At 44.6% G+C, this 17,054-nt stretch overlaps 1 protein-coding gene across 4 annotated transcripts in view; it reads left to right on the top strand.

The window, feature by feature from the left end:
* RTTN (rotatin) overlaps positions 1-17,054 on the top strand; it is a 1,165,399-nt gene that overhangs the window by 27,793 nt on the left and 1,120,552 nt on the right. For all 4 annotated transcript variants that reach the window (XR_014961587.1, XM_085605903.1, XM_085605904.1 and 1 more), the window contains exons 3-4: positions 6,610-6,797; positions 13,506-13,704. Coding sequence is in view for 3 of the 4 variants with exons in the window: in XM_085605903.1 (XP_085462029.1) it covers positions 6,610-6,797; positions 13,506-13,704 (387 nt within the window). In the remaining variant the exon portion in view is untranslated. The remainder of the gene's footprint in view (positions 1-6,609; positions 6,798-13,505; positions 13,705-17,054) is intronic.

Below are 17,054 nucleotides of genomic sequence, written 5' to 3'. Positions count from 1 at the left end.
ACAATATCAGCAGAACTTTCTTTTTATACTCCTTTTTTAGGTCACGGGTGGAGACCGCTTTTAGCCATTTGTTGTGGAAGACCTATTATGTACAATACAAATACTTAAAATGGGCTTTGGGTCCGCTTGTTGCTAACCATTGATTGAGTTTCTTGTTAATTTAATTTGCTAGCTTTTTAGATTTCGCCTGCACAGTGCTTGCCTTGTGCTTGTGAAGTCTTTTCTAAGTAATAAAAAATAAAAGGGGCTTAGAACCCGCTCCTTACTCACCTGAACTTACTATTGGTTTATTCCAATGCTGCTCTAATTTACGTGCTTCTGAATACCCAGCACATTGTCTCCACGTCGTCCACTTTCACTCTTGCTTTGCCGTTCTTGCCTGGAGCTTGGATTAAGTACAGCTTCCGCTCACTGGCTACTGGCCAGTGTCCTTCCACTGGCAACCACTCTGAAGGCACTTTTTTTGTTAATTTCCTATCAAGCATTCCATACAAGTGCATCTATAGGCCTTCTTCTCTCCTCCCATCTTGTTTTTGCTACTCCTTCACCCGCTCGCGCTCCTTCCCCTGTAGCTGATCCCCCCTACCCTCCTGCTGTTTGTATTTTGCACGCAGCTTATTCCCTTGCAGTATCCTTTGATGGTTTTCACAAATTTGTGTTACCTAACCACCTTCCAGCTCTACTGCGCTGTTATTTTTATTTTTTACGTGGGACAGTCTCTGCCTTCACCAGACTCTGGCACCCAGGCTCTTTCTTCCCTTGTTGGTGGTACAGTGTAAAAATGTCAGTGTCCTGAACTCGTTATGCCATTTAGGTGCATGCGGCAAAGCATGACAAAACACACCCATTCTTCTCTTAGTGCCTTCAAAAATAATATTTTCCAACATAATGCCCTGGCAGGTAGAGCGCAGGACAATTACATAAGCAGATCTGAATTTCCCTAGAAGTGGCACAAACAGATTCTGCAGATTAGCTCTGACCTAATTGCCAAACCAATTGGTGTGTGGGGGAATGCTTCTGATAGTGGGAGGGGTAAGCTTGCACTTTAAGAGACTACCCCCAGTGCCAGGCTGTCTCACTGTTTCCTACACTGTGGAAGCTTGCATAGGAAGAAAATATCCGTAGCACAGCTGGAATTAGTTTATTATTGCTATGTATAGTCTTTATTTATACCTCACCCACCATCCACATTTTGTAAGTAGAAGCCAAGCAAGACCCTTGGTTCAGCTTTGGCCTGGCACACCCTGTTAATTTGTTGGCTCGCCCACCTTTACTGGGCAGTATGAAATCTGAAAAGACCTCACAAGTTCAAAACAGGCTAGGCCACACGTCTGAAGACCTGCACCTGCTATCCACCCTGCAGAAACAACCCTAAAACGCCTCACCCACTCTCTAGTTTGGGGACCATATGAGATGGCACCTGTGGCTTTGTCCTACGCATAAGTTGTGTAATCCTTACCCACCAACAACCTTAACTTCTGTCTCAAGATTGAGTTAAGGGTTCTAAATTCTAACCATCTGTCTATATGTCTCCTCCAGTTTGTTTAACCCTATGTTTACTGAATCCAGAATATGGATCCATCTGCATTCTTTTAAGTTCAGTGATGAAAGTATGCTGCCTCCTCTAGGGTGCACAGTAATTTTCTCAAGTACCCACCATTCTAGATCATCTGCGGTGTGGTTACTTGTGGAGAAATGTTCAACTGGGGGAGCCCCCTGGACCTTGCAGTGAATTCTGCTGCGAGTCGAACCACCTCATTCTGGTAAGGAATTTTACCAGTTGTTGCTTAGAAGTCATCTCCTACACACCGTTTCATTATCCTAATAGAGGCTCGTTATTTGCAGATTTCATTTATTGAGGCTTTTGCACATTGGTAAGCTTATCCCTGGCTACTAAACAGTTATATTTAATTTCTGTTAAACACACACCTGATCATTATTTGTAATTAATATTTATCGGCTGTCCACTCATCCTTCCATAGTCCTGAGGAAGACCCGCTCTGATGCACTTTATTTTTGCGCTACTTCCAGGGTCGAAACGTCGACATGCTATACATGTCCGCACAGTCCTAATGATCACGATTTAACTCATCAATGGATCTTGCAGCACGTGCAAAAATAGACAGGACAGAAACTTAAATAAGCCTCCCCCCCCCCCTTTTTTTATCATGTGTATTCATCATGTATATAGTGTACTGTCTATATCACTAATCACTACATGTCACTTTTTCACCACAGTCACTTTTTGTTCCTTGCCGCAATTGAATTTGTGATTGTGACAGCCATTAGTATTTGATACTCATTTTGAATATACTATTGAATCTTATTTTGGTGTGTGTTTTCCTTCTCTTTCATGAACTATTGTTTTATGCGTTTTAAATAGGTGTTTGCTTTCTGCTTCGATGCTTCTGTCGGCAAACGGCCGTCGCGAGCATTACCTCCATAGTGCTGCGCACGTCCGTTGGCCGACGGGGCCCCGCCCGCTTAATAGAACGTTCCTCACCGGCGCGGAACGTTCGAGCAGCAAAAGGGTTAAAAACCGCATTCTAAGCAATTGTAAACATCCTGACAGAACCAATTGTTTTACCTTATAGGCTTCCAGGGCAGATCTCGGCGATGGGTCTACTACGGGTGCTGCACTGGCTCCCAATTGATAAGCAAATTCAGTAAAAAAAACGGTGTTATATGTAAAGAGCTAAAGCTGCGGATGGTCCTTGCTACCTGCAGGATTTTTGTAAGTCCTATTATTCGGCCCAGTCTCTTGATTCTAGTGGCCGGTTCCTGAATGTGGTCCTGACAGAAAAAATGATCACACATGGGAGGGCGTGTGTTTGCTTGTCAGGACCCCAAGCTATGGACCACTCTCCCAGAACAGTTGAGACAATGTTCCTTCTTAACGATCTTTCAAATAGAGCTAAAAACATGGCTGTTCTGAGTTGCTGATTCTGACGATCCCTTGCCTGACGTTTAGCGCCGGTAAACCCCCAGGGGTAGCAGTGTGCTTTATAAAATATTTTTTATAGTAATAATGAAGCAGGCAATGCATCGCTGTCTATCTCGCTGATGGGCGATGTGACATTTCTGAGCTGCGCAATATCAAAGGTGCGTCGAGGGTCAAGATGCAATGAACATTGGGGCGATTCATCATCATCGAACCACTGTGCTGCAGGTGATGCGCGCAACACAAATCGATGTGTTGGGGCCGAGCTGCGCACAGTCAGAGATGCGTCGGAAACGGGACGATGCGTTGTGCAGTTGGCAATGTCTGCAGTTTGTGCCGCAGTGGTGATGCGCAGTTGTTGAAGGAAATGCATCGGTTCCAATCGGTGCAATGTGGTCGATGCATCGATTTTCTTCTTCTTTTTTTTTTTTTTTTTCTCTCTGGGTTGCAACATTGAAAACTCACTTCCAAGGGCCCAGGGCTGGATTGGCACCACTTGGCAGAGCAGGACTCACAGCAGGCAGAGTCCAGGTCCTGGTTGCAGGTTGAAGTCTTTGATATCCCTGAAACTTCAGAAACAGGAGGCAAGCCAACAAGCCCTTGGAGATAATTTGGCTCTGTGATGTAGAGATGCAAGTCCAGTCATTCTCACTCCCAGACAAGGGGCGGCAGGCAGCAGGCCACAACAAAGCAGTTCAGCAAAGTAGCAGTCCTTCTTGGCAGCACAGCAGTCCTTCTTCCTGGTAGATTGTCATCTGTTCCAGAAATGTTCTTATTTCATGGTGTCAGAGGTCCAGTACTTATCCTCAGTTTGGCATTTGAAGTGGGGGAGACTTCAAAGAGGTGCTTTGAAGTGCACAGAGTCCCTTTCTTTCCTCCTTTTGCTCCAGACTCACTATATGGGCTTATGCAGCCCTTTTGTATGAGGACAGGACACAGCCCTTTCAGGTGTGTCAGCTCCTTCCTCCCATCCTGCTAAGGATGACCCATCAGTATGCAGATGGTCACTGTCACAACTACCCTTCCTTTGTTTGTGGCTGTCTAGAGGGAATGCAGGAAGCCAGCTTTCACCCACCCCAGTCGAGAATTCCAGAGACAGGCAGAAGGCAAAAAATGGTTACAGTAAGAAAATGCCAACTTCCTAAAAGTGAAAAGTACAACAGCGAAGATGCACTCAATGTTCTAATAGTAAACCAATAATCCTAGAAACAAAAAATTCCTCATCGTTGGTGTGCGCCCTCTGGGGTGGTTCACCCTGCCACCTTTTCAATATTGAAACAATAAGTCTAGGACTATAAGTCTTAGACAGAGAATGCACTACCTGGTGCATTCCACATGAGTGCTTTAAGACATTGTGTCATTTGTAATGCAAAGCCATTGGTTAACAATCATTCACTAAGTTATCAAATACACAGAAGTTTTGCAGATGTCCTACTTTTTGAAAACACTTCACCCTGCGGCTGTCCAGGTCCTACCTTAGCTGTGACCTATAGGTAATAAAAAGGACGGGTTGGGCCTGGCAAGTAGGTTAACTTGCCAGGTCGACATGGCAGTTTAAACTGCACACACAGGCTCTGCAGTGGTAGGTCTGAGACATTTTAAAGTGCTACAGGCCCATATACTACATCTTCACCATCCAGATCAGGGTGGCGCATGGTAATTCAGTTACATTTTTGGTTTATAATTTATATATTTCAAATCCCAGTATTTCGACATTAAGAATCTTTTTAAATTTCCCAGGTGCCCCACACCCAGTCCTGAGGAAGACCCCGCTGTAAGGACATAAGCAACCTACTACTAATTGGGGTTGAAACGTAGACTTTGTTACCGTCCTGTGCCAGTTTTGCCAACAGTGCTTTTTCACTGTGGCATTGTTTCAAACGATGGCCGTGTATTGTGTTATTATTTAACATAAAGGCTGAATGAAGCCGTTTTCATTTTCCAAACTATGTTGTGATGGATATATTGTCACTACCTTTCCTTTCACTTTCTCAACCCTCACTAAGTGCACACAACTTCTTCCCCTCCCCTTCTGAGTGGAGCACATCGATGATACACTGTTTACCGGATTAATTACTGGATCGTGATTATTTCATGCTGATCGAGAAGATTAAATATTATTGATCTCAAATACATTGAGTATGATTGTATTAATGCCTGATGACATTTAACTTTGTGTGTTCTTAAATAATTTTGTCTATTGGGACCTACTGTTTACTGTACTGTCCTTTATCCAGTTTCCTGCGGCTATTTTGGGTTTACCCTTCTCTATAACTACCTAAGTCCACTAGTAGCATTTAATTTACAGGTTCTAGGCGCATGTAGTGCACTTTACTGGGGACTTGGAAGTAAATGAAATATTCCAATTGTGGATAAACCAAAGTTGCCATGTTTTAAGAAGAAATCATGTGCGCTTTTTTAGCAGTGGTAAATTGCCCAGAGTACCAAGGCCAACTTAAACGAATTCAGCAAGAGGGGGAGGAGGACAGCCAAACGTTTGGGGTTAACCCTGCAAAAAAGGCCGTTTCCAACACCCATCTGGCATACAACTCATTCTACAAGTTGTGAAAACATGCCTTCAAATGACACAAAAACACCAAGAAGGGTTCACATGCATATCATAATAGAAGTCTATTCATTGTAAATTGATCTCGAGTCCAGAGATCAGTTTACCTTTATTAGACTAATCGTAAAGCGCTGCCTGTTGAGAATTGCCTTTAAAACTCTATCACAATAATACAAATCGCTACCTAAGATTTTGTGTTCTAAATACGTGTACATTTTTGTTTACTTCTTTGGGGGAAGGTAAAAATTTTATCCGATTCTGTCATGTCGCTGTCTCTGCATGTCCCTTGGGCTCTTAGGGTACTTGCGTCTTTGTCTTTTTTGTAGTCCGAAGCTTTGAGTACAAATGGGCCACTAATGCGCATGCAAAATGTATGAGCGGAGTGTGATACAGGAAATAATGGGCTTGTAAATTGCTTCTGATTCAGAGTTGCAGACCTTGCAATAGGGCACGCAGATTCATGCCTGTTGGCTGTCGCACTCCGGCGTGCACAAGGTAGATTTTTTGAGCAGGTTGACTTCATTTTTGCCTGATTTTTAACTGGAGAGGGAAGAGGACAAACGCCAGGGTCGGGGATCCCGCTCTCCCAAATTGTGATCCCGGCGCAAAATGTTGGCTAGAGGCAATTGTAATCTGGACCTTAATCTCGCGGGATTTCAGTGCAGTTTTTGTGACTCGGGGAATGTTGTGATCTAATTCCTGCTCACTTTACACCTATCCCCGGACACTTTAAGAAGGAGGCGTTGTTGCATTTTATCACACAGCTGGAGTCTTAGAGTGGGCTCGGTCCAGCAGGAAGCACATGTATGACCTTTGGATTCGTAAAGACCGAGCCTTCACTCTAGAACATGAGTCACCACTCTAGAACATGGGTCACATCAGTCCAATTGTTTACTACATGTTCTGGAGTGCCAGGGCATTCTCTTGTCTTCTCAGCTCCTAGTGGTAGGTAACGTTTCTAAGACAACCAAACGTGGGCTAACTTTCCTCGAAGCAGGTTTATGGGCCGATGTTTAAACTCTTCCTGGCTGTACCAGTAATAATTTCATTTTATACATCCTTTTTAATGAGAAATTTAGAATCTTTTTATATTTTTTTGCAGGTCATCAGCTGGTGGAGATAAGAGAGCGAGCCCTCAAGAACCTCCTTTGTAAATTAGACCATAACTTAATTTCATACGTTGACCTGGTACAAGAAAAGTCCCTGTTTGTGCACCTCTTAGAATGGTTCAATTTTCCCAATGTACCAATGAAAGAAGATGTGTTGCAGTTGTTGAATACATTGGTTAAGGTAAGCTCTAACGTGTGAATAATAGCATGTAATGTCGTAAACCTCTCTCCGGTAATTGTCTTTGATCTCACATGTTTAAAAGTTGCGAATTTCCTGCTAGTACTCTGTTAATCTAACTCAACCAGCCAATTAAACGTATTTAGTTTTGTGAGACACCAGTGGTTGAATAAGTATGCAAAACGTTTTGGGTCCGCTGCAGTGGATTGACTAACAGCTGTTTGCGTCGGGAAAATGCAGCTGCTATGCCCAATATCACTTTCAGTAGTCTCACCCCCTCCAATACCAGGCAGCAGCTAGTACGTTTGCTGTAAATGGAAAGTTGTAACATCTAGTATGGTACACTACATTATTTCCTGATGCCAAATAAAATAATAACTGAATTGTGCTTAACTGAGAGCAGTGTACTAAACCTGTCTGTTGTGAAGGATCACCCTGAAACTTTGTTTTTTGTCAAAGTACTGTTTTATTCAGGATCCGAGATAGAGTGTGACCTCCCTTGGGTAGTTTTTAGGTCTCGCCTGAGCTATCGCGTAAGCGATGCTCTGCGAGACTTATTGTTATTGAGTGGGCTCCAAAAAGTGCTGCCATGCCAGCCTAGCGATACAGTGCATGTGCGCGGGCGCGCGCACGCTTGACGCGTTTACTTCCACTTTGGCGGCCGCATGGCCGCTTTGAAGTTTGATCGCAATCGCAATCACTTTCGCGGACGCACGGCCGCATGTTTCCGTTAGCGCCACTGTCACTGTGTCCTGCACTCTCTCCTACCACTTTTCCACATGCTTTTCACTCCCCATGGCTGTTACTCTGCTTTGCTTTCAGGGCCGTTTAAGCCGCTTTTTTCCTTTGCGGATGCGCGCCATATGAGTCCTTTCATAAAGCACAGGATTTCTTAAGAGCCAAACAGCTACGTCGCTTGAGGCAATGTGTAGGACACGGGTGTCTATACCATGGTTGTCGGCGTCTCATGATACAAATTTTTGTGCACACAGGAGCGCAGATGTATCTGAAAATAAAGCCCCCGGCAGGCTGCATTGCTCGCACGGTTTCACTCACAGGCAGGGGGATCATTTTCACAAACAGGATCTCCGAGTGAATGGGTCTTTAAATAGACTCTTAAACACGCGCTGTTAAAGTACGCAGGATTGTGCGTGCTGGAGAAATAATCTTTATTCTGGCTGCCCGTATGTTATATGTCACTTCGCCAGCTGGTGGCAAGCTGGGCACGATGGGTGTTGCTCCGGTTGAAGTGGGGTTGGCACTTCACACCCCAGAAGAGCAATACTTCCTTGGTCCTAAGGGTATCCGAGATAACTCCCGAGGCGATAACCCTTCAGTCACAGCCTCAAACTGACCATAAATCAAGTTGATAACAGACTGTGGCAAGCGCCCATTGTCAACAAATAACGCCCCTCCACCTCCCCTTTCAATGGAAAGCTGGATGACGTAATTACAGGTGGTAAACTCAGGGTTTCTATTCACTAACTCCACCCCCCCACCCCCAGCGCTGAACTCTAAATACTGTAGGCCACATGTGTCTTGTTAACCAGACACAACCAACCACCAATGCCCCCCCTGTCCCGAGAGCTTGACCAGTACCTCAGCAAAAACCATTTGATGGCCGGACAGAGACTATGGCTTACAAGGGAATGCATGGGGAAACAAACCTGCTCTCAAACTGTAGACTTTATAGCACATGCAGACTTGTTCAGTACAGCCCTATCAACAAGTAATTATTGCCAACATATCATATTCATTAGTTAAAAGGACTTTGGACGCCGATGGCTAGTTGGGGTTAATAGGGGTACCAGAGGCTGTACCACGTGATTTTTGTAGTTATTCCTGGTCCACTGGCTGCGGATGATATTTACTAAAAACATTAAGCAATGCACATCTCTGGTAATTTGACAAATGGCATGTTTGCTTATAACATTTGTGGTGCAGACTTTTGTAACAGTAAGGAAATGTACAGCGCTGCCTCGGCCATCTTTACCTAAAACTGAAATTCAAGGGGCGTGGGAGGGCGCTGAGAGGGTGGTTTTGTTTACATGTTCTCCCCTTCACCGAATGCGAGCGGTAAGAGGCAGGTGCAGTGTGTGCCCTCCCTTCTGTAATGAGGAGGCAGTGCGCAGCTTGGAGTAGATACAAGGTTGATGTATATTCCATCACATATGAACCGAGGGCCGGGAGCGCACGCCACCTGCGAGCCACCCCTGCTTTGAACTGAATAACGCTGCCGACAGCCTTGCAGACGGCGTCCACTCACTGCACAAAAACAGTACACCACTCAAATGGTAAGTATGTGTACGACTGGCATGCGCCGGCCTGGAGAGATCACACCACCGACCTGTAGGTCTCGCAGCTACACGAGACCAATCACTACACCTGCCCCCGCTGCACCTCCCAACACACCCATAGCTTCAAACCAGTGCTTACAACTGCAGTTCATGCCAAATAATTCTTCGGTATGCTCCTTGTTCTGGCTGCCAGCATTCAACCCTTGTTGCTTTCCCTCTCCTACAGATTAGTACAGTAAAGGGCGTAAAACAAAGACATAACAAGCATTGGCATAGCCAATAGGTCTCGCTTTTGGGACCTTATACGTGTTTAACCATGCAACAGTTGCATAACTAAATACTTATAAGGTCCAAAAGCGAGACCTATTGGCTATGCCAATGCTTGTTAGTTTCTTTGCTTAGCTGAGCTCTCTGCTGGGCTGTGGGCAGGACTGGTTTGAAGTTGGCTCAGGGACGCCTCTGCATAGGACTGTGTTGGTCCTCAAACTGGGCTTTGAGTTTGGCTGGGGGCAATGCTTGGCTGGGGACAAAGCAACGTGGTGAGGTGTTAGAGCATCATAGCCAAAACCATGCGTGATGGAACTATATTCTTTTAAAATCATGTTTAGCACTGAAAATCTCTCCGTGTAGCTGGGGGGGGGGGGGGGGGTGATTGCTCGTCAATAGACCTGACACATTCAGTTCTGGGGTGCCAGCTCAGACTTTAGCCTTTCCGCTGTTGATAAAATAAGTACCTTGAGGCATTTTCATAATGAGACCATTCAGTTTGTGGTGTGTAGGATAAATAGTGATTGGTTATTTTACATCCAATATCATTAACAATCACATTGCTAATCCTTCTAGTCATACAAAATAGGAGAGTGATTGTTTGCACAAACTTACATTTTCTTTTACATAAAATCTTTGCTATTAGCTTTGGCCAAATTTTGCGAGGTGTACAAATATAACATTGGCTTTGACAAAACAGCCCGCTTAGAGAGGCAGTGTGTTAAACCGAAGGATGGATGCTTGTACGTTATAGATGTAGGTTTATTAGCTTAGTTGTAGGTTACAGGTAAAGCCCAACCAGGAGCAGCATCCTTCTGCTCAGCCCTTCTCACTCCAACGGTCCACTCATCCAAGCAAAAAACACTCTCAACATTCCAGCCATACAATGACCTCGCGCACTGGCTGAGCTGCAGGAAATATCCCGGTTAAAATATCCTTGATTGTGTGTGTGTGTGTGTGTGCGCGCGCACGAAGGATTGATGGCTTCGTATTGGACCACGCCTGATTTCAAATGCTATCTAGCGATTGGTCCGGATGCAAAGGCTCGACCCTGAGCTCTGGTGGGACGTGCTGCCGCTCCCGGATTGCTGAACTAGGGAGTTCGGGTCCTGGACGCCGGGTCTACCTGCATGTGTTATGGGGGCACGACCGCGGACGTCATGGGAGCGAGTGGTCTTGACAGAAGACGGAGCTGCGTGGCAGCCTTCGAAGAGTCCAGAGGCCCCAGGCTCCATGTGTTAAAATGTATAAAAATGTATAAATTGGCGATATGTATCAACGCTTGTGCAAAGAGATTATAAATCATCATCAGATACTCCCCTGTGTGTAATGCAGACTAATATCTGGGGTGTATACCATACAATTGGTCAATGATACTGCCGGTTAACAAATTTATAAAACTCATAGATCATAGTGATGTTTAGAAAAACGGCTTGTAGGTCGGTCAGTTACTTGTTAATATGTGGTTCTAGGTTTTTCACATAATGTACATCTCTTAAGCGGTCAGCAGTGTGTTGACCGATCTCCCTTACTAAGCCACTGATCCACTTATATATATGATGCGCATGTAGGTCATATAAAGTATATATATTCCATGGTCATGATGGAGGATAAAGGGAATTATGCGGTTCAACCTAGTGCTGTGTGGTGGGTTTTTCTTGTATGTTGACCTGTAACACTACACAGGTTAGATGATCGTAATGAAGCGTGCAGACTATGTTGGATTACTTGGAATAAAAGTCATAGGTAGAGATATGTGCTACCTTCTCTGATCAGTTAAGGTTATTCAGCTGGTTCCAGGAAATCACATCGTTCAATCCTTTGATGTGCGTCTGTAGCTGGTATACCCAGTGTTGCTCTTTCAAGAAGAGTCTCTTATTTTCTCCATTTTTTGGTGCAATTTTTTCAATGATTGTCCACCTGATATCAGAGTCGGTATGCTGGACTTCCAGGGCGTGGGTGGTGAATTTGTTGTGACTCTATTGCATCTAATAGTGCTACTGTGTTCGCTAATACGAAGTTTTATTTTTCTTGTAGTCATGCCGACTTACTTCAAACTGCGCTGACAGGTGATCAAGTACACAACGTTGGTGTTGTTACAATTTGTGTGGGTTCTCTGTTCCCATGGGGTCTTAAGTCCCATATCAACGGTTTTGGTGTGTGTAGTTCAGGGGCATAATGTGCAGTTTCCTCATGGGAAATGTCCTATGACAGCTGGTAATTCCCAAAGCGTTCTTTGTTGGTTGGTTGTCTGGCTGCTTGTGCTGCTGTGTACCAACCTAACTCTGATGCTACGTTTTTTTTTTAAAGAAAACAATGGTTTCTCGAAGTTCAGCTGATTCGATGTCAGCATGCGCCAATGTTTATTTATGGTGCATTTTATCTGGTTGGAGCCTGAGTTGTAGGTCGTAGCACATATCAGAGCATTGGTTTCTGGTCTGTTGGTTTTCTCCAGGAGACTCTCTGGGGATGTTATGTACCTGTTTTTTTGCTTTGTTTACTACGCCTTTAAGTGTTGCATCATGACCACTCCAACTCTATTGCCTTGTGGCACCTCCAACAACAACTGCACTTTCCTCGTGCCTGAGAAGTGTACAGCAGCCCATGAGGCCCTTTTTGGATGCTGTCAACTCTTGCGCCATTAACAGCATACAATTTGGGGTAAGTACTATTCACTACGACTTATGATTTCTCACCCGTCCATGTATTCCTGCCGCATCTCCTCACGCAGGTTGGACGGACTCCCAAGTGAATCACTGTTACTGTTAATCATCTCAAAATAAAATGTCCACCATGTGCTCTCACATGTTTACTGCTGACTCAGCGCAACAATGTTGAAAAGAGCTGCTAGGGCCACACACGGCTGGTCCAATGACAATGTAAAAATAGGCCACCCTCACAGTCTACTGCTCACCTAACAGAGGCCGTTTAAATGCACTGGACTGGAGGCTGTCCGGTATAAATAGACACTGGTGGGGCTACCAGGCACATTGAAGCCTGTAAGGAAGTAATCATTTTCTTTGTAATCCACTAAGTTTCTTACTCACAGTTTCTTCTGCAGTTCCTCTAGTTTCTTCGTAGTTTCTTGTTCATCATGCATAGTTTATTTTCTGCTCATCACCAGTGTTACAATGAAGGATGGATACTCGTAAGTTATAGATGTAGGTTTTGTAGCTTAGTTGTAGGTTACAGGTAAAGCCCCACCAGGAGCTTCATCCTTCTGCTCAGCCATTCTCACTCCAACTGCCCACTCATTCAAGCACAAACACTCAACATTTCAACCATACAATGACCTCACTCACTGGCTGAGCAGCAGGGAACATCAAGACTGTTGGGAGAATGCATAAGATAGCAAGAGGAAACAACACAGTGCTTTCATGTTTGCTGCCTAGATGGGGCATGTCTTTGATGGAAGCTGCCAAGAATTGCTGTGCTGAGATGCAGGCTGACATAAGGGGGAGAGCTGAATGACAACAAAGGCACCAGATTGAGAAAAATTACTAGCCAGCAGAAGGGAATCGTCTGTTATGTAGCCTATGAAAGGATGTTTTAGCAGAAAAGAAAGGAGCATGAACAAATCGTTGTCTTTCTCTTTTGGTATCCCCCCACACCTCCAGAGAGATCCACACAAACGTAACCTACTGAAATGTACCCTATTACACTACCCGAAGTGTTTTATGCAGATTCGCCTGCGGGCACGAAAGTCCTAAGCATATCTCAAATATATTTTAGTGGAAACTATGAGCAGTAACTTAGGTATGCAATCATGAATAATTTATTCAGAAATGGAATGGGGGATATGGTAATTCCAAGTGTAAATAAAGAGTACAGCATGTAAGCTTTTTAAAAAGAAGAATACTGCAGAATCTTGCAGTCAGAATATGAAGAGGCTCGGGGATGGAGGTGGGGTGGAGGAGTGGAGATGCAGGCAAAAGACTATATAGTATTTTTCATGCAAAGAAGAATAGATGTGGAGGGCTACCCCTTACCTTGAATTGTTTGTTAACAAGTCTAAATACTTATTGTGTTCCACTGCACCAAGCACACACTATATTCAACAGTAGAGTACCTCATTTCATAGGAACATTCTCCCTTGAGTTTAAATTGAATGCACTCTTCACCCGATTTATATTTTTTCTTAATTTAGCATCCCTCTGCAGCCCAGTGGTTAGTTGAGATTGGGGCAGTTGAATTCTTTTCTCAGCTACGATCCAGTGTGGAGCCAGATTTACAGGCTGCAGTTGATGGGATCCTGGATGGACTCTTTGTACTCAATCCACAGGAACTTACAGGATATCTTACAGAGTCCCATCACGAGCCATCTCAACCACTTGGAAGCTACACAGGTAACCAATTGCTGTCAGATATTTTCTTTCATTTGTTAGAGGCTATAGTGAAACGTGAAATTTGGTGGTTTTGCTGAACTAGATTGGAACCTTAATATAATATTGTTTTTGTATGTGCAGTGCTTTTATCATTTAAAGTCTAGTAATTGCCTACTACAAATATTGTCAAAATAATAAACACAACTAGCTCTATCTCCTAGCCAAGGGATACCCAACCATACTTCAGCATTTCTACAACACTAAATTCTTGAGTTTGTGTAATTGTTTTATATACTACCAATAAAAGCGCCTTGATGAATCTAAAGAATTCTTGGAGATCGTGTAAGTATACAGAAATGCAAATACGGCCGTAATAAAGTAGTGAACATCATTCATCAAAAGATTATGTCCATGTAAGTTATCTGAGATCAAGCATCATGTGATATTCAGATGCACACCTCATCAGTCTTAGGCTCGAAGATGTTAAATGCCTTGTTGTTTTTGTAGGGTGAGGCTACAGGCCTCTTTAACTTAGTGTGGGTCTGGGTCAAGAAGATATCTGTCACCTTCTAAGAAGGCACATTCCCCGATGACTGGAAACGTGCAGAAGTCAAGCCCCTCCTCAAGAAGCCCTCAGCAGATCTGACGGACCTCAAGAACTACTGACCCATCTCTCTCCTCCCTTTCACGGCGAAAGTCACCGAAAAGATAGTCAACCACCAAATAACAAACTTCATCGAAGAGAACTCCATCCTCGACCCCTCCCAATCCAGATTCCGCAGCAACCACAGCACCGAGACCGCCCTACAAGCCGCACAGACGACATCCGTACCCTCCTCGACTAAGGCCACACCGCGGCCTTGATCCTGCTTGACCTCTCCGCAGACTTCGACACCACCTCCTACTGCACTCTTACCGCCAGACTCCACGATGCCGGCATACAGGAAGCCACCCTCGACTGGCTCCGCTCCTTCCTCACCGGCAGAACCCAAAGAATCCAACTCACGCCCTTCGTCTCCGAACTTACAGAGATCAACTGCGGAGTGCCCCAGGGATCGTCGTTCAGCCCCACTCTCTTCAACATTTACATGGCCCTCCTCGCCGCCATCGTCAGACAACATGGACTCAGAATAGTATCCTACGCCGATGACATCCAGCTCATCCTCTCCGTCACCAAGGACCCCCACACCACTAGGCTCAGTTTCCAGGAAGGAGTGAAGGATGTCGCATCCTGGATGAACAGCACCTTCCTGAACCTCAACTCGGAGAAGACAAAAGTCCTCTTCCTCGAACCCTCCCCCTCTGCATGGGACAATATCTGGTGGCCCACCGCCCACTGCAGCCCCCCCACCCTCACGGACCACGCACGGAACCTCAGCATCATACTCGACTTCTCCCTCACCAAGACCCGACAGTTCAACGCTGTCACCTCCACCTGTTTCAACATCCTCCACATCCTTCGAAATACCTTCAAATGGAGCCCCCCGAATCCAGAAAGACCGTCACCCACGCACTCATAATCAGCTGACTTGACTATGGAATGCCCTTAACGGCGGAATCAACCCGTCCCTGCTCTGGAAGCTCCAGATCATACAGAACACTGCAGCCAGACTCGTCCTCTGTCTCCACCGACATGAACACATCACCTTATACCTGCGAGACCTCCACTAGCTCCCCGTCGAGAAGAGAGTACCCTTCAAGATACTCACCCACGCCTATAAATGCCTTCACAACACCGGACCCTAATATCTCAACGAAAAAATCTCCTTCCACGTACCCAAGAGAAACCTCCGATCTGCTGCCCTCGCCGAAACCCCGCGCATCTGCAGAGCCAGAACGGGTGGAAGAGCCTTCTCCTACATTGCGGCAAAGACCTGGAACGAGCTCCCTATCAACATCAGACACGCCCCCACTCTGCACACCTTCAGGAAGAGCCTCATGACCTGGATTTTCGGCTGACCCGGAGCTGCCTCTGGTAATATACCTTCATAAGAATCCTTTTGCACGGTCTAGATGAAAGGAATTGTAGTTGGGAGGCATAAACTTTCCCTGTATCTGCATGCAGTGGTGCTATTAAGAATAATGTAGAAATAAAGGTTTCTTTTGGTTGCTGACCAAAGGGCAACTTAGTGGTCACATAAAAAGTTAGCCCCTAGCACTCAATTATGTGCTATTTGTTTTTGACAAATATGAAAAATAGAAACAGAGAGTGAGCCCTTTGTTCAGTGATACCTAATGATACCATGTTATTGAGCTCCACCTCGATGACCTGCATGTTTTTAATACTCTCTTGAACAACCTTGCGTTACAGCAATTGTAATGAACTGACCATACAGAGTGGCTCTCTCTGCTAATATGTAGAATAGATAGGTCTCATGGGAATTATATTACAAAACATTAATTTTCTTAACATAGGATGGGTTATCTCTGACACAGAAAATTGGATTTCTTATTGGATCACAATATTATATCCGTGGCTCTGTGTGATTTGATAGTGAGGATGTTCCTTCTTGCTTTAGAAGCAACCGTTCTCCCCACTGCTTTCCTTCAAACATTCAGTATAAGTTGAAGATTGACCCTTCTTAGCAGTAAGAGATTTTTATTTGTCATAATTCGAAGCCTGGCTACTCATGGGCAATATCCTTCCATTGGAATCCTCAAGATCTAAAACCGGCTTCTTTCCTGATCAAATACAGCAAAACTCAGTTGGGTTAGATGCAGGCTACAAACGTCTTGGTAACGAAACTTGAAACAAAGCTCACAAGTGTACTCTTTGTTTTCTATCCCTCAAACGTTTTACAACATCTGCTTCATTGGCCACCCTTTAGTGTATCTGTAGGACCAGAGGTCCCAGATGCAAGAAGATTTGCTGGACAATCTAATTCTATCTCTCCCCATCTTTCAGACTCTTGGTGATCGTAGAGAATTAATACGCTCAAGAAGAACCCTTGCAGAGAAAATTTCTTTCATAGTCCGTAGAGAGTGCTGCACCTGTGTCTGATTGGAGAGCACACTTTGGCATGACAATCCACATTATGTGTTCATGCACAGTTTTTACAATTATTCTGTTACTAGTCTCCCTGTCCTTGCGGTCTGCCATACAAAAGAAATTCAGATTTTTATTTTAATCTTCCTGCATCCCAAATCCACACCTTAGGCTTAAATAGAGCATTTGCGATATCATCTAGACAAGACGAAGTAAGTTGGAAAGACAAAGCAGCTCTTGACTATATATATTTGCATGCTGTGTTCCAACTACTTTAAAACCCAAAGCGAGACAATTAGTGTTATACTACAACTTTCTACCAGAATGAATTCCTTGTAAACCTTCGATTCACTGTACTATGGTTACTGCCATTCATATCACCGCA

Source organism: Triturus cristatus, chromosome 5_1 (assembly GCF_964204655.1).
Source record: "Triturus cristatus chromosome 5_1, aTriCri1.1, whole genome shotgun sequence".
In the NCBI taxonomy this organism is placed as follows: domain Eukaryota; kingdom Metazoa; phylum Chordata; class Amphibia; order Caudata; family Salamandridae; genus Triturus; species Triturus cristatus.
The sequence above is the reverse complement of the archived record's forward strand: the minus strand, read 5'-3'. Positions and strand labels throughout refer to the sequence as shown.